General features: G+C 40.2%; 1 protein-coding gene across 2 annotated transcripts in view; it reads right to left on the bottom strand.

Annotated features, from left to right (window-relative positions):
- lrba (LPS-responsive vesicle trafficking, beach and anchor containing) overlaps positions 1-18,789 on the bottom strand; it is a 272,740-nt gene that overhangs the window by 25,473 nt on the left and 228,478 nt on the right. Inside the window, exons 48-50 of one of the 2 annotated variants that reach the window (XM_084715125.1) lie at positions 14,593-14,760; positions 3,572-3,661; positions 1,055-1,247 (exon numbers count right to left, since the gene is read on the bottom strand). In XM_084715125.1, coding sequence (XP_084571251.1) covers positions 1,055-1,247; positions 3,572-3,661; positions 14,593-14,760 — 451 coding nt within the window. The remainder of the gene's footprint in view (positions 1-1,054; positions 1,248-3,571; positions 3,662-14,592; positions 14,761-18,789) is intronic. The other variant, XM_084715126.1, reaches the window with a different exon arrangement.

Raw genomic sequence — 18,789 nt, 5'->3', positions numbered from 1 at the left:
TTACCTTTTTAATATCAATAAAATGTCAGAAAATACTAAAAGATGCAATTTCTCAGAGCTCAAGGTGGCTTCTTCCCTGTGCTCATTTTGTCAGATCAACAGTCCATGTGCACATGTGCATTGTTTATTAGAAACATCTATCCTAAAAGTAAAAAAATTAAATATGAATAATGTCTGCAACACTGTTACTTTCAATACACTCATGAACGAAGTTTCAGTCATTCCTCATTTTTAATGGTGGTATGTTTCCTGTGTCCTGTTAAAAAAGATTTCTCACTGTGCATATCTTTCCACTTGTATCTCTTATTTGCTTCACTACCCAGGTGTATAGGTTTTTATTATACTTCCATATCTGTAGTATATAGCAGTTTTATGGTACAGAAAGCTATATATTTTAATTACACTGTACATGTAAAAGCAAACTAGGCACAAGAGTTGAAAATTAGCAATAGCAGCACATCAGTTTCATGCTCTGTATGAACTGGTCTACCGGCCACATGAATACTTCAGTAAATCCATGCAATTAATGACCTAATACTGAACAGGACACATCTTGTTTATTACACCAGCTCACTAAACCAATTAGGTTAATCAGCCTGGTCTATGGTGCGCATGGATGAGGTTGTATCTACTGATCAGTCTTCATCCTCATAAATTCACAGATATCAAATTTAATGTTTCTTGCAGGGGCGGGATGGATGTTGAGTAAATAAGGTTTTGTGAAGTGAGAGGCTGATGTATGGAGGTGGACGTGAGACCTAATGCTGGCTGCTGCATGTGTCACATTTGATACTCCCATCCAGGAGACACAGTCAACTGTCTCCCAAATCAACGTCCATCCTTTGGAGACGAGACGGGTCAATTCTTGGCTCAGATAAATTAGACACCAAGTGTGGAGGAGAGACGTGAACCGAGGGAAGATGAAAATGATTCTGTGGTAGCAAAAGATGATCTTTATCCCCCTAAAATACCCTTAATGTGATGCAGAATCATAGAACAAACTCTCACAGATAAATGCATCTTTTAAAACACAAATCATGTACACAAATCTCACCTGCCAGGCCGTGCCACTTGTTGACAGCAAAGAGGCGGTTGGCGGTGACGGTGATGATGGCAGGTGACGTCAGACCCGGCTGGGTGTTGGCCGCTACGTGGGTCACAGGAGAGTTGGATGGGAACTTCAGCACCATGATGACATCCTGCTGCATCTGCTCCGTAAACATCAGCGGGGTCTGCAGGAGAAGATACTGTTCAGGCCCCCGGGACGGACAACGCGATGCAGGGGAGAGAGGGAAAACAGCCAAGACATGGAGCGGCAGACGAAGGGCAAAGACAAAAAGACGAGGGAGGAAGCCGCAGTCGGTGTTAGCAAGGACAAAGACAGAGGGAAGAGAGGAAGGAAAAAGAAGGACAGAGAGACGGTTAGAAAGCCTGAGCAGCAGAGCAGCAACTATAAGAAGTACAGGCAAGAAAAAGAGTTAGATATAAGTTTGCACAGAAAATGCAAAAGATCCTTTTTGAGACAGTGATGATGGAAAATTAGAAAAGGAAAAAAATCTTGAAGAGCAAGAGCATTATCAATATATTTTACAAAAGACAAGGCATTTTGTTAAAATCCCCTTTCACCCAAAATAGAGTTTTGGCACAGAAGCCTTTTTTCACATTTATTTGCTGAAGAGGGAGGTTTCTCTGGGCTTACCAGGATTAAAGTTTAAGAAGTGTACCCAACAAGCATGATATTGTTATGTCACAATTATTTGGGAGTTGAATATTATAAGATAAGAAACTTGAATCCTCAATCATACAAGCACAGAAAATGGACTTTTCTCCACAGAAAGTAAGCAGAAGACATCTTGTGTCCAGATGTTTGCAAATCAAAAATATTTGCATATTCATTGAATCTGGGTGTTGCGGAAAGAGTAGATAATTTTTTACCAGGTAAGTGAACTTTTTTGTGTAAAAGCCACGTCAGACGCAAATGATTATTTTAAGCATTCGTGTCCAGAACAGTGATTGACCGATTCATCCGTCGGCCAGTTAATCAGGACAATTATCTGAAATTTTGAGATAATCGGCATCAGCTGATGTCTGCGTCCACAAAGCTTGTCTGTAGACACATCTGCAGGCAGCCTTTTCAGTGTGGCTGCTACAAAACGATGTTAACACTCCTCATTGTGAGTTTTGGGGAGTTGGTGAAAAAGTTTATTTGGAGCTCTGTGCTAAAACTCTCATGCTCACTCTCAGTTACCATTATCTTTTCTAAATGTTAACATGTTTCTCCCACCCTAAATTACCCCAAATCGAATCTAAAATCATGAAAGTGTTACTGTCTAGCATTAAATATATTTTATTTCATAATACAATATAATGAATAATGCTTAATAATAATTTTCAGTTTTACTGATATAAAATACAGATGAATCTAAGTTGCATTAGATTAAACTTACTTCTACATATACTGTAGCAACTGCATTGCAGATATAAGAGTGATTTCATTGACTTATCAGTTTCCTTGCTTAGACAGGAGCTTATACAGAGTGTTTGTCCTAAGCAGCTCTAACACAGAGCCATTTTCCTCCTTGCGTGTAAAGAAGAGGAACATCAGTGTTAACATCAGGAATAGACCTGAGTAAATCCGGTGTGTCTGACAGCTAACCAGACGCACTGACAGTATCATTACCACCGGCATGGGCAGATGCCGACACTCTGACAACACACTCGCATGAGGGAGGATGGAGAGAAAGTCAAGAGCGAGAACACGTAAAAAGCAAAGAGAAGGGTGTTCTGAAGGAATACGGAGGAGTGGGGAGGGTTAGAAATGTGTTTGAATAATAGTGTCTGAATATTATGTTTGAAAACTAGATGTGGTGGAGTAAAAATAAAAACATTTCAGAGGAATTTGCCCATAAGCGAGACAGATTCAAAGCCCTAGCCTGAGTTTGTGTCTGTGTGTGCATGCATGTGTGCGCTGGGTGGTGGTCTACAGCCAGCTGTCAGCGCCACAGGGACACCACACTAATAGGGACTCATGGGGCCTTGGTCCATCACAAGCAGGCACACTGACTGAACTCCTTGGCCCTTAAAAAGCCGTCACTTCAGGACGGCTGTTCATTGCTCTCCTTCGCTGATCTCCTGTGCTCGCAGCTCAGGTAGAAAATCTGGCTCAGGCCCAGGTTTCCAGCACAGAGCTGTGCCTTTCCCTCAGCATACCCCCTCACTAAACACACATGCACACAAATGCTTGTGATCTCTCCCTTTCACACACACCTCTCTAATGATGAGAGAGGAGATGCTTTCAAACCCAAGACTTCATTTTCCCACAGTTGTAGATGGATAAAGAAAAGACAGGAGGCAAATGGAGGATGAAAAGAGTGAGTCAGAAATTAAAAAGGAGAGATATATGAAGCAAAGCAGAGCGCCAGAAGTCAGAGACGGCATTAAACAGGCAGAAGAACGGTTGATACTGTATCTCAGTTGGCTACTCACCCATATTATATCATGATATTTTCAGACTGAGGAATCACAGGTAGAGTGGTTTGTGTGTGTTTCTGTATGTGCGTACATCACTCACCACTTGCATGGCTGAGCTTCGGGGTGGGTGTGGCTCGATGAGCAACTGGCAGGGGGTCTGTCCAAAACTCCTAATCTGAGACTCCACAGCCTGAGGGGAAGAAAGAGAGAAAAATGTTATTGTTGCGTTGCTGTGCCTCAGAACATGACTGCATTTTGATGTAAGAACACAAAGATCGCAAAATAGGTGCACAATATGCCTGGGGATTTGATCTAAAAGGTGTGAAAAGGCATTTTTCATTTCATCTCGACTTCAAAAGGCAAATAAAAGTTGCATAAGATAACACTAAGGACCTTGCAAAGATCAGTGCTCGAAATTAAGACAAAGAAAACAGAAGCTAGCATACAAAACATCAGAGCAAATTTCCAAACAAACATTATTTAGATAAAGTGACCACATATTAGGAATCTAAATGGTTACTTTCTAGCCTGAAAAAATATCGGAATCATCCTATGAACAGTCCTACAATGAATGTAAATGACTGCTCGCTATGACCTGTATAGCTAAAGATATGACTCAACAAAAATACACAGTGTTATGTTACACTGCATCTTTTATCTTAGAGAAGGTGCATTCATTAAGCTCGCAGCAGTAGAGCTGAGGGATAACCAGTCTATTTTCCCAGTCTTGGAATCCATCAGCTATTGTCTCTTAACAATTTAGCATTCATATGTTTTCCCACACGCCTACAGATTGTGTATTCATAGGAATATATCTGTTTATAGTTATTAGAATTTTCCCCACATGTTGCATCCTGGGTAAGAGGAATGCAGTATATAACATGTGGCTCTGTGTATAAATGGTCACAAAAACTTAACACTGCAAAATCTTAATATGTTGTGCTCTTCAAGGTTCCTTTGTCATAATATTTGTACCAGAAAATCTGCACCAATGCATGCGTTTCTTAAATGTGATCTAATGTGCAAGGTGTGAAAATGTTTAAATAATAATTTCACTGTTCAAATTTATGTAATTGCGTTCAGCCCGTCTTTAAGAAAGGTTTAATGAGCAGCTATTTCAGAATGAGAAAAATAACTTTAATTTGGGACAATAGCTGTGAAGTCTGGGACAGTTCCTGGACAGTTTGAGCTCTGGTAAAGATGATTTAAAAATCCTTTAAACAAATGGAGATGTTAAAGGGATAAATATCCAACAGTAAAATAAAAATCTAATTGAAAAAAATCCATTGTCTCACAGTCTTACCTGCTACTATATTGTATCATACTGCATGATATCATAATAATTCTCAATAATCTACTGTGTCTCAACAAAAAGAAAACGGAATAAAAAGTCAATGCACTGTGAAGGAAAATGCATCCACTAGTGTTCATACAAGTCACACATATAAACATGCTTTCTCACTGCCTCACACACACACACACACACACACACACACACACACACACACACACACACACACACACACACACACACACCAATTTATCCTCCTAAACCACACACAGAATCAGAGGAGGGCCGGGACAGGCGGGCTTGTAGGCTGGTTAGGTGGTGTTAATGAAGAGGTATAGGACCATAAATGTCAGAGCAGACGCCGGCCGAGCAGCCTCTGGACATCATCACACAGCTCACTGTCAGGCCAACTAGCACGAGATGGAACACACCCACTGCAGCGTACACATGCAAAGACTTACACCAGAGTTTCTCAATACCCTATCATATTATTATTATTATTATTATTTAGGATTAGCTGCAACAATTAATCAGTCTTTAATCTACTATTAAATTAAGTGCCAACTACTTTGATGATCATTTAATTGTTTTGCGTCATTTTTTAATTAAACAAATGTCCATATATCTGATTACAGCTTCTCAAAAGTGAATATTTTCTGGGTTGTTTTCAGTCCTCTATGACAGACAATTTTCTCACATTTTATGGCTCAATTAACTAAATTCAACTAATTATTAGTTGCAGCCCTATAACTTACAATTAACTGCATTATCAATTATCTGCTTGTTTTTTATATCTGTAAAACTGTGGGAAATGATGAAAAATAACCACTACACACATCTTAACCATCTTCACAGACCAAAATGCTTGTTAAGTCGGAGCAACAGTCCAAAACCCAACGGTATTCTGTTTACAACAACATACATACAACCGAGAAAAGGAGCAAATGCTCATATTTGAGAAGCTGGCACTAGAAAATCAACAGAAGAAAATAGCTGCATGTGCAGGGGCTTGCAAAAAATTCAACACAAACAAATCAAAGAAGAAAAACGCTCCGAAACAAACAATATATAGAAAAGAAAGGAATACAAGATAAGTGTCAGTGAAAATTTGTATAACAACATTAAGCAGAAACTGCACTGAGTAAGTAAATCTATCACAGAGATGATAGATGGTTTATAAAAGGGACAGACAGAGAGAAAATGGCCAACACAAAATTATGACAGAGCCGTCAGTATGTTGGTGTGCACTGTGACTGCCTGGCTGTGTGGGAGTGACAGCTTGTGTGTGTAGGCTGAGACGTTTGAGCCTGACTTGGCGAGGCCTGTGAGAATGAGCTCATGGTTGAGGCCTGCATATGGTATTTCCATGAGAAAAAGGTTGGGGAAGTTAGCCGACTCGTACGCATTGTCTGAAACTAACCAGAGACAAGAGAGGCGTACAGAAGGAGCGATCTCAACTGTCTACTACAAGGTTTCATCAGAGTTTTGCTGCCAAGAGTTGCGCGCCGAAAAATTCTACATAGAGTATTTTTTTTTATGTGAATGTATAACTAAGACGACGAGATCATATTCATCTCACTCTTTTGCTTTACAGTCAGTTCTCTCAATTTTCTCACGTTTATGCACACTTTCCTTTCTCTGCAAGAACTTTCCTTTTGCTTTTCTCACATTCGCCTTTAATAAACTTTTTGTCTTTTTGAGCAGAAAAACAGGGTCAAATCATTCTCTGCACAAAATCATATGAATTTGACACTGGCTTTCATGGTATGCATAAAACAGAAATAAATAAATAAATAAATACAATAAAGTGGATTTAATGTCCATGTTTCATGATGTGATATGTTGCAAAAATACAAGAGGAGCACCAGCTGTCAGCTGTATGGTTTGGTATTGGCTCAAAAGATCGGAAACTTAAGAGTTTTTAAAACTACAACTGTCTCCTTGTTAGTGTCTGTGGTTCTGTGTTCAAGCCAAAATTGCATTTACTGGGACTTAGTCTGACTCACAGGAAGTGGACCATTGGAATAAGTCTGACGTTGGGCGACTATTTCAGCCTGGATTCTCATTTTCAAACACCGACAACAAAGTATGGACATAGGTCTGGCTATGCAAGACTAACTAGACCTACACACATGGATGTACGTAAGCATGGTGCAAAACGGCCAGAATGGCAGATGAATGTTCACATTTTACCATCCGCTCAATAGATTTCCACTGTTTTCTGGCTGGGACCTTGACTTGGACATTTTACCAGCATTTGGTTGGTGGCTGGTGCTAATTTTGTGCCCTGTGTGCGAGCATGCTAGTTCTGACAGAGATGCTTCCATGATCTAGTACTCTGGGTTTATTAAGACTGGTGTGTTGGCCGATTCAAAACGTTTTCAAATAAAGGCCCTCTGTTCATTCGGCGATGACACCTTTGTACATGACCTCATCACTGATCATGACTGAGAATCTTAACATTTTCCATCTCAGCCACAGTGAGTCTGTTAGTGAGAGGACATCAGTGCATCATTCAAGGTCAAAGTGCCTCCCCTCTCCTCCACCTATAGAGCGGAGCATTTTGCTTAAGCTAATGTGAGGAAGACACTCCTCAAAGCCACTCAACCTATCTTCATTAAGTTCAGCTCTGACATTTATGAGGCTGTGGAACGTTGGAAAGTGGCTGAGTCTAGGTCAGCATGTCCTATCCCTATATGCCAACGCAATGCTCAGGTGATTATATGAGGGGCCATCTGAAAGGCCAATCTCTTTTGGGGGCGCTGGCCCGTGTCTGATGAGGGTTTTCTATATTCTATACATTTAAATGGCTGAGACGCCCTCGGCTCAGATGTCCCAGCCTCCCCTTTGATTTACTCAGCCACTTGACAAGATGGATCTCCATGTAAAACATACTGCATTTATGCAAATTGAACCAACAACACTCTCTATGAATAGAATACAAAGAATAACTACAATGGCCTTGTACTGTTGACAAGAAGCGTGGTGGGATTCTCTCTATCTTTGGCTTTAGATGTCCATGCTCTAAAAAACAAAATACAGCAAAGGGCATATTCAGGGCATCTACACGCAAGTTAAATGTAAGACTTTTCAAGATTTTTCACTGAAACTGCAGGGTTCAAAGTTAATGTTTTGTTTTGGGTTTTTTTCACTTGCTTGGTTGGGCAAGTGGGTCAGAAATCTATTTGTCAGGAAATAATGAAAAATGCCCATCTTGCTTTCTCAAAGTTCAAGGTGATGTCTGTAAATCTCTCCTTTGTCACTCTGAAACCCAAAGATATTTAGTTTAATATGATAATAAAGTAAGAAAAGCAGGAAACCTCCATATTTGAGGAGCTGAAAACAGCATTTTCTGTGATTCTGTATGAAAAATTAGTTAATTAATTATCAAATTGGTTTAATAGTTTAATTTTTGTACACCACTTGCCCAAGATTTACTTACCCAACATGGCTTGAATTAAATTTAAGCCCAATTTTGTCATGAAACTAGATACCAAACGTGAAAATATAGGCATACTCTTCTGAGTAAATATATTGATTGTCAGTTCAAAATTATGAGCGAGACAGAATGACAATAACTGGTTGAGTTAAAGAACATTTGTCCAAATACGTTTATTAGTAAAACCCTAATAGACTTCAACAGGAAAAGGGGGGCATCTGAATTCAGCTCTTCATTTGGAGTGAATTTTAGACTATTTTAAATCATGATTGGAGCATTCAATAAATAAATACTTTAGAACTTCCTAAACATAATTTAAGACTAATTAATACTCTTGAAGAAAATGTGAATTTAAGACTTTTTAAGGACCTGTATTCCCCATACTGTCCAAAGAAAATAAACCAGTGGGCCTTGTGTTTGGTGAGTGACTTTGGCTGAGTGTCAAATCAGGTTCACTCGCGTGGGTTTATTTCCCCGTTTTCTGCCGAATTACGCAAACGCTGTACAATTCAGACGGGGCTCTGTGTTTTGTCGCTGGTGTGAGAGGCTGTGGGATTTTCCATAATCACATGTGAAAGAGGGGAAGCCCTGTACAACGATGAGAAGGCAACGCAGGGTGTGTTTCTCTTTATACACCGAGAGGCAACACAGATGTGCATGCATGCCATGCACATGGGTGCGTACACACACACACACACAGGCAGTTCTCTTAGAGGGAGAGGAGGTAGGCTTTGACTTGTGGCGGAGGCAGGACAGGAAGTAATCATGGTTTTGAAAAACACAGCAGTGGTCTCCACAGCATTCCCTAATCTGTGCTGAGATATTCCAAACTCTCTCCCAGAGCAGAAATGCATACATAAACATACAACCGTGTGCATTTATGCTGATGAGCACGCATAAATATACAAAGGTATACACACGCCAATGGACGCATGTATACATACACATGTGCATGTACAAACACATCAAGGTATGATCCGCACAAATCCGTCGTGTGTGTGTATGTGAGATGTTGGATAAGGGTGGGGGGAGTCAGCGGCTGCCAAACAGTGTGGCAGGAATACAGAACTCTCCAGCCCAATCTACTACCTTTTCCGACCCAAATATAAACACGCAAACGTATGTGCACACACAAACATACACACGTCTGTGACCCATCCCCCTGACAATGAACAGCCCCGGGGTCTGTCCTAATGCAGCCTACCCTGACCCAGACCACAGCTCAGGCTGAAACAGTTGTCACTCAGTAATGGCAGACTCTGGGGACGTTTTCAGACCCAAAACCCTCAGTCTCAAAGCTCCTGCAGCCCTCAGCCACCCCCAGCGCTCAGCCGTGACGAGGCCCAGGCCTGGAGCTCTGTTTCCACCTTCTGCACAGACAGGCCACGCTTCCTTCCGCACAAACACAGTTGAAGGAGAGCCTTGGCTTAGCTCACAGGTATAACACTGCTTTGGTTTATTTAACTAATTAAAGCGCTCAGACTGAGGGTGTTTTCGAAGGGTGAAAGCCAGCAGATTGGACTCACTGCATCAGAGGGGAAGTGGGAGGAGAAAACAACAACTCTCTCTTTTTTCGCTCTCTAGGGAGTGAAACAAACTTTGCTGCTTTATTCAGATTTTACACATACAGATACTGGAATCAAATTAGCAGTTTTAGGTTCAGTATAAATGTGGCATGAGTAATCTTTTAAAAATACAAACATAATTTTCAATTAAATTGTGATGTGTTTGGGAAATTAATGTAAACCAACGGGACACTTTGTTATTGGTAATGAATTCCTCAGTTTATTTTGCAAGGAAAAAAATAGCATTTTTAATTATTTGAGCTGTAAAGCAATGCAGCAGAGAAGTATCAACCCATGGGCTGTGGTTGCCTGCAGATAAACAGATTGTGGAAAGAGCAAAAGCTATGCAGTGCATTGATTCAAATGCATGATTAAAATGTATCTGCATTCATATGGAGATACTATGCAGATATCTGCAGACATCGTCTCTCAACTCCATTCTCACATCTTGAGTTACTAATCAGTGGCCACACTGAGTGGCGCATGAAAAAGGAAGTCTTGGCCAGGATGTCTTTTTTTTCCCTGTTTGGTAATTACTTGTTGCCTTTGTTTCTTTGGGCTGTTTGGGTTGGGTAGGTTTAGGTAGGAGGAGTGGGACTGAGTAGAGTTATGGTAAGAATATCAGGGTTGGCCAATCACAGGCAGAGTAGGGCGGAAGAACACCTTTGCCAAAAAATATTGCACACTTGAAGGCCCAAAACATTCACCACTGCCTGACAGCTAAACCGTCGTCAGGTGATAGACGATGGGTCATAGATGTATTATAAGACCTCAGAACTAGAACCAAACTTGGCCCCTATCCAGTCCATTGAGAATAACTTGTCTGGCGCATACGCAAAAAAAAATTTTAGCCTCTGGGTTTGCAGCACGCTGAATATGCATGGCAATGTTTCGCCCATTGGTCATGTCCATGAGTTCCCACTTGGCCCAGAGACTTTACATTGGGATGATTTCACAGAATTTTAAATGTGTTTTTTTTGGCTCAAGGAAAGTTTTACAAATATGAAAACCTCCATGAATCAAAAGTTCATAATAGAATGAGTCAAAATTGACCTTGTTTGCAGTCTGAGGTATCCTGTCAGCAGCTTTACAGAGGCCTATTTTATAATGTTGGTCTATGGGAAAAATACTTTTGGGTGGCAGGGATTTTATCTGCAACACTGTGAGTGACCACTGGGGAAAACTGGTGGCAAGGCTGATTAATAACACCGCATCAAGGTAAATCCATTTAATGGGTTCAGAGATGAACACAATATAAACATTTATCCGATCTTCTTTGCACTAGTCTAGTTTACTGATTATAATTATACTAATCATTAATGTGCTTTCTTGACAGTGAAATAAAAGCCATGTATTCTGAAGCATGCATATCCAAATTCAGAATTCCTGCAGTCATAAGCAGAAAAGTATGAGGTGGTTTTTAATACCACTGAGCGTGCCCTGTATGTATATTTATCAGCCTCATTGTCACTGGAACAGCTTGGCAGAAATGGAGGTCTACCAGTGATCCAATTTTGTGGTTGTGTGTTAACCAGAAGAACAGGTAATGGACTGAGAGTGGAAATGACCGGTGCACCCTGGTAATGAATCTGCATGAGTGTGTGTGTGTGTGTGTGTGTGTACTTGTGTGTGTAGCTAAAGGCCAAAGCACATCTGGATGGGAATTAGGGTGAATGGGGTGATAAATCAATGATCTACCCCTTGTGCCCGTGATGCTCCAGTCACTGAGCATGAAGGGCAGCAGAACAGTGGAGGCGAGAGGCTGTTCGGCCGCTTGATGTGCTCTGAACTCATCTCCATTTAGACCTCAGTGCTGTGAGGACCTCCGCTTAAAGGACAATTTTGGTTTAGTGTGAGTATGGGGTCTTATTTGTATTGTGTGTTCACCGTGCCTATTGGCAATAATGTAGTACTCCACTAACTTGTCAACTGATAAGATCTGGAAACATGGCAACACTGCTATGACAAAGTGGGAATGAAGCAAAAAACGGCAACATTCAGATAATCAGACAGGTTTTAACCTTTTGAACTCTGCAACAGGAAGGGTCTGCTAGTGCCTAGATTGGAATTTTTCCTTATTGTGATGTAATTTCTTAGGTTGTATTAAGATTTAGCAATATCACAGGAGAGGGAGTGCCGTTAGAATGACTATCATCTTGGCTGTGATTCTGTCGTGGGCAGATTATGATTTGTTTTTCTATTTACTCATTTATTTACCTCCGCCAACACAAATAGCTCTACAACTAGACTGTGACTGGGCGGTTGCCTGGCAACACATAAACATGTTCCCGCACACTAACATTAGCTTGCGAACTACTTTGTCTGGTTAACACATTACCGAAGTAGAGCCCTCCTTTATTTGTCCAGGTGGATCCTCAAAAGTGCCTCCAGGCTGTATCAGTTCACTCTTTTTAATGGACTAAATGTTGATGTTTGTTTTTTGAGATGAGGACCAAACAAACAGACCGAAACAGCTTGAAAAGGTAGGACTTGGTCTGCTTGGAAACTGACCTTGGTGCAGTTTGTTTGTGGTCTGTAAGCAAATGTACCAACCACACGATTTATGAGAGCAGATATGTGACTGTCACATGATTTCAAAAGCTGAACTGCTGATAAATTCATCTGCTGATTGTGAAATCTGTTCAGGCAGTGATTGTATAAAAGCCAAGTATATATTCATGCAAATTATTTGAGAACCATGGCGTCACATAAGCATGTAAGTACGGGAATTTTCCCTGATTAACAGAGCAAAAGCTGTTTAAATTTTGTCAGATTAAAGCGTTTGACAACAACCCCACAGCCCTGAAACATGGACAAGATGCCTCCTGTCTCCTCTGGTCTCTGTGGTCTCTATCTGTTAGTCATTGGAACGTCAATGTAGGCTAATGGTACATGTAGTTAAAAGTCCCAGTGATGCTGTACTCTGTATCAACGCTCATGGTTTGTCTCTTGTCCGATCAAATTACTTGGTCAGAACTGGCCAGTTCGGGGCAACCCACAGAATGTCCATTTTAAGAAGGTTAAACAAACCCCAAGTCACTTTCTGTTTCACTTTTTAACTCAAAGTGGTTAAGATCAGATCGTCTGGCTGCTCTTCTTTTTTGCTCCATTGTCAGACTTTGTCGTAGCAACGTCACCATGTTTACAGAGCTCCGCAGTTACTAAGTGAACTGTACTCACAGCCAACTGAAATGAAGCCAAAACCTAATAAAATTAGAAACAAGCTGTATTAAACTGGAGTTATCCTTTAGGAGAAACCCTATACTAAGTCCTGTGACTACACACTAACGAGAATATAAAAAAAGTATATGTGCTACTTTTGGCAATACAGCTTGGATGTCAAAAAGGCTGATGGGAGCAGGGTCAATTGGCCTGCTGCTGGCTTGCTGCCTCTTACAGCAGATTGGTGAAGTTGTCAGGCCAGTGTTTGGCTGTGGGCAAGCTAGCTATGTTTTTCTTTTCAGCACTGTGTTTTGTGTGGTTGCTTCCGAGCAGGCCAGTGGAGCTTGTGTGTGCAGCAGTTCAAAGTACGGGGGGGAATGAATAATGAATGAAAGCCAAGGAGGAGGCTTTAAGGCGTTAAAGTGGAACACTTGGAGGAGTGCTTTCAGAGGTATCACACAGGGGAAAGGCTTTGCTCAGCAGTACCTGCCAGTAGATTGTTAGCTTAGCTCTCCCATGCCAGTCTACAACCAATTTAACACGGCTAATGGCATCAAAAATATCCTTGAAATACAGATGCAGTGAATGGACAGATGCTTTTATAATAAAGTCAGATTAAGCATCCATTTGAGAGTGCGAAGGCTCAAGTGTACTTACTGTAATGTGGTATTTTCCCCTTACTCAGCATTATCCGCCAAGGGAGTTAAATCAGCCGTGCAGTATATATAGAAAAATTTGTATTGAAGCAAGAGGAAACCCAAATCAACAACAGCCCACCAACTGCAGTAAGTAATTTAGAGTCTACATGCACTTTTGTTTTGCTCCCATTCAAAGTAAACAATTTAAGACTTCTTATGTGCAGACAAAAGGTTTATTTCTCTCAAACTGTGCTCAAGATTTGTTCAAATCAGTGTTGGTGAGCACTTCTCCTTTCCCAAGATAATTCATATACAGATGCTGATTAATCAGCATGATTATGACAATGGTTGTAATAAAGGCCTCTCTGAAATGTGTAGTTTTATTTTGCGTCTCGATAAGCCACACTGGTCAGGTGGATGGATCACCTTATTTTACGGACAAAATTTGAGAGACATAAGTGTTGACTTCATATTTTTGTTGAGTATAAATAAAAGTAAACATCTAAAAATTACTAGAAATTAGTTTTAATTCAAATTGTTGTCATTTAAGTGTTTGTACATCTTGCTGAATTCGATGCTAATATGAAATGGCTCTAAACTGGACACGCTTATGCTCAGACATTTATTACGACAATTAATTCCACAAACCATAAAAAAATCCATGTCCCACATTGTCCTATCAAACAGGTGCAACAAAATCTCTCAGCTCCCACTTCATCCGCCTCAATCAGGTCTTTTCCACCAAAACAGATCCAGTCCGCTCAGGTTCAAGCAACATTGGGACCTTCTGAGTCTCTACACCAAAAATGAACTGGTTCAGAATCTGAAAACTTGAAAACCTCACAACAGCACAAACATACTAACTAATCGAGGCAGTAGTAGCCCAGCAACTCCTGTGTTTATTTTTGTTCAGATTTTTGTTGATGCTAAATGAGACGCTAAACTTTGATATCGCGTGCGTTTTTACTATTTCAAGCCTAATTTCAAAATGCGTCTGTGTGGATGCATGCACTGTGGCAGCCTCACCTCTCTGAGCATGGGGTCACTGATGGAGCTGAGGTTGACGGCTCCTTCGTAGGTCAGATAGTAGAAAACGTTGAGGGCTCTGGCGGCTTCAGGCCCCTGCTGCTTGTAGCCAAAGATCAGATCGATCCACTGGTGGAGCTGGCAGGACACAAACTCACTCTCCAGAGCCTGGAAATAGAGAGACGAGGACAGAGGATTATAAGTATCGTAAATGTCAACAGTTGCAGATCATTTACACACAATCCAATCAAATGCTACTCCCCAAACATGTTCCGCAACCCATTACTGAACAGCAGTTATCTGTGATGCTCCTCAAAGATGAACTCCGCAGAGAGAGCGGACTAATTGTTCCTGAGACAGAATCTGCCAATGATCTCTATAACGAGCAAAAAACACAGTGAATCCATATCTGATCATATGGGAACATCAAAACATTAGAGAAGTCTTGTAGTTCATTAGGGAGCCGTTTCAGCCTCTGTCTTTGTTCTTTTCTCTGCTGGTTGCGAGCGGATAAGAGCACCGTGTTGCTCTTCTGCAGACGTCTCTGCACCGCCATAACGCCGAGACACAAGCCGTTTTCTCTCCTCATTAGCCGGCAAAGGAGGGAAAAAACATTTATGGTTTCCTCATAAAAACAGGCAATTGTGTTAATTTGTGTAAAGCTGTCGCCTCACAAAAGCCCTCTAAACACGACCAAATTAGAATGAGGCAGCCCTTGATTGTCATTGCTGCCTTGTGTCACATTAATTTGTGACAAAACATTAGCCCGCGCTACACTTAAATGGCAATTTATATCATTTAAATTTTTACTGCGGAGGCCGACGCATCCCTCACTTAAATGTGACTTTCTGACAGCTCATTCTGCATCTAATTCTTCCAGACTCTCTTAATTACAACTTTCAATCAGGGAGGGAAGCACAGGCATAAAGAGGAGAACGTGTTCAGCTGAGGTATGATGATGTTTTTAGTACAACTTCAGTGAGAATTGAATTTTTGATGCCGTCACAAATTCCATAATCTGACCTGGTTAGAAGCTTAACAATATAAAACACTGTGTGGATAATATGAGAAAAGGAATCGTTAACATCTGTGCCTAGAAAAAAAGCCCTCAGCAGACAAAGATAAAAAAGATTTTCAGGTTCAACGTGTGCAAACAAATCAGCTAGAGTTGACTATTACATGATAAATTATTGTTATTTTTTAACCAAAATATGTAATTATGTAGAAGGTACATAATTATATGCAAATCACATGCAGGTGCAAAGTTATTGGGAGTAGGGCTATCGTGACATTTTAGTTTACAATTAATATTAACAAATAATTGTGATCTGTGTGAATGAGCAGGGTGATCTGCTCATTTTATGCCACTATTATACTATAAGCCTAATATGTTTCTGTTTGTCTTTTGGGCTTTGTAAACAAAAATGGCGCAGGGCAGATAAAACAAATTAACTTAAATACACAGAGCCTATTACTGAAATACACAAAGAAATTACTGACAGTGACACAGGCCATATCTTTGACATCCATGTAGCAAAATAATTAAACAAATTTGCAGAAAATTGGCAAAAGAAAATGCAAAGCAATTAAGGTTTCCACAGTTGGTGGCGCCAGTTCTTCACTCAGGTGCCACTGAACCATAGCAGAAGGAGGCGATTCAAAAAGCTCCAGTCACACCTCATATGGTGGAAAACGACGTGGAAACAGTGATTGAAATATGACACTTATGTCAGTTTCATCCAGGTGTTTTTATGCAGGTGAATGGAAACAGTTCTAATGATGATGCCAAATGATTGTGGTCAGCTCAGACAATGATAATGATTATGATGATTATGTATTAATTGTAACAGGCTCAACTCGGAGACAGTTATTTGTGTGAATAGGGGTCCATAATCTTGACAATAACATATGTTAGAGTAAGTGTAGTTTATGTTAATAGAAAACTATGATGCTAATTTTGTTCTAAAATATGTTCTTAATGTGCTTAGCATGCACAATATTTTAATGTTTCCTTTAACGTAAGAAATTTTATTTATTTTATATATTTGATCAACTACTCACTCTGCACTTCCAGTCCTTGGTACAGATGTAGTTTTAATTGATTATTTTATTGTTACTCTACATAACACAATAAAGAAAAAAATACACAGGCAATAAATACTTGAAATATGTGGATCCAACCATGAAATAATAATTTAATCAGACCTGTCTCTAATCCATTTTTTTGCAGTTTCAAACCTGCACACACCATCAATTTCCTCCCTGATTTTAGGTAACTTATTCTATAAGACAGCTGCTGAGTGAAAAATGTTTTCTCGCCAGCAAGTGACCTGATGACCTGAAGATCCAACTGGGAGGAAAATACTCAGATAAATAAATTTGTAGCTCAGAGTCAGTGTGTTACTGACTACCTCATTCTTCGATGAGATAGTTGTTAATATAAATCAGAATTCTGGCAGCTTTGGACTTTTTTTTTCAAGCGAAGTTCTTGTACGCCTTCTTGCCCTCAGACAATATTAAATATTTAAGTGAGTTTGGAGAAAAACATTCATATCTCTCAAAGTAAGTTATTACAGAAAGTATTGCTTTGGTATCAGTCCAGACAGTTGGGTAGTATTCAGTATTTTCTAGTCTATTATCCACAGGGCAGTCTGGTTCATAGCTTTTTTTTTTGTCATAGCAGTAGAATTTAAATCAGTGTATGCTGTTTATGGTTATTACACACATTGGTATTTTGGACAATGTCCTACTTAGATGCAATCACTGTTCTGAGAGCTGTAGACTTGACAAAATTAGCAGATGGAGAGATTCTTTTCCCCTTTGTGTGACTCACTTGACAACATTTTCAGTTAAGGGCTGAACTATGGGGTGATGTTGAAACAAAATTAACCTAACATTTTAGTAATAAGATGAAACAGAACACCCCCAGAGTCCAAGACAGTCTAGACTCTGTGTCTATCTGTCCCTCTGGCATCAGCATGTTCACACACTGTTAAGTGTGTTTAAAGGCTTGTGTCATACAGCAGTCCTTTTTATTAATGTTACATTATAAGCCAGGAAAACCCTCTTTATTCAAACTCACTTTAATAGCAGGCAGAGCGGGGTTAAAACGTGTGTTTGTGCGTGTGTGGATGTGTGTGTGTGTGTGTCTGTACGAGTGAAAGAGAGAGATCAGTTCATTATGCGCTAGGATTGACCTTTGACGGGCCCTGCTCCCCTGTTTCTAAAACTAAAGCTGGGCCTGATGGGCATTTAATGTGCACTGCAATCTACTGTCAATCAGCACGGGGAAACAAAGAGCAGCCATGTTATTGCAGCTCCCTCTCCAGAGGCCCGCCTTTATGGAAATCACTTGCATGTACCATGTGGAGCGGGAGAGAGAGACAGAATAAGTGAGAGTGTGTGGATGTGTGTGTGTGTGAGTGCTGTGTATTATTGTATTTGTTTGGTCTGTCACCGTCTGTCTGACAAAAGGTTCTGCAGAACTCTGTGACTGAAGTGTAGGTGTACAAATTTAACCTCTGTGGACTACATCTCAGAGATTCAAAGAATATCCGTCTCCGCCTGCGGGGAAACAGTAAACTGCCTTGATCATGGCTCTTCACGGCTCTTTTAAAAAGAGCACAGTGTTACTGCAGCACTCAGACAACAATCAGGTTAGGATGTAAGTGAAAACAATGAAAAAATACATCAGTGAGCCTGCTGTCGCTGAAACAGTGACATGTTCCCTCATTAGTGTGAACATGGGTACTGTAGTTTATTTAAAGTCATCACTCGCTCACCAAAAGCAGCAACAAATACACAATTCACTCCTGTTTGAGAATCATTTGTAGTCCCAAGCTGCTCAGGACATTATTTCATTTTTTTGTTTTGTAAATTACATCATCCATTTGTGACGAGAGCTGTGATGATTGGTTGATTAAAAGAATTAATTAATTAATTAATAACTATTTTTACAATTGATGATTAATTGTTTCAGTCATTTTTCAAACAAAAATGTTCTGGTTCCAGTTCCTTAAAAGAGCTCAAGGAAAGGAGAGTAAAGATTTTCTGATTTCTTTTGTCCTTTATGACAATAAATGAAGAATCTTTGGGTTTTGAACTGTTGATTGGACAAATAAGGACAAATTTTGGGGCTCTGGAAAATTGTGATGAACATTTCTCACACTCTGTCATTTTACAGACCAGTGGTTCTTA

This window comes from Lutjanus erythropterus, chromosome 3 (assembly GCF_056507025.1).
Source record: "Lutjanus erythropterus isolate fLutEry1 chromosome 3, fLutEry1.hap2, whole genome shotgun sequence".
NCBI lineage: Eukaryota > Metazoa > Chordata > Actinopteri > Lutjaniformes > Lutjanidae > Lutjanus > Lutjanus erythropterus.
Note: the sequence above shows the minus strand (reverse complement) of the source record. Positions and strands in the feature narration are given on the sequence as shown.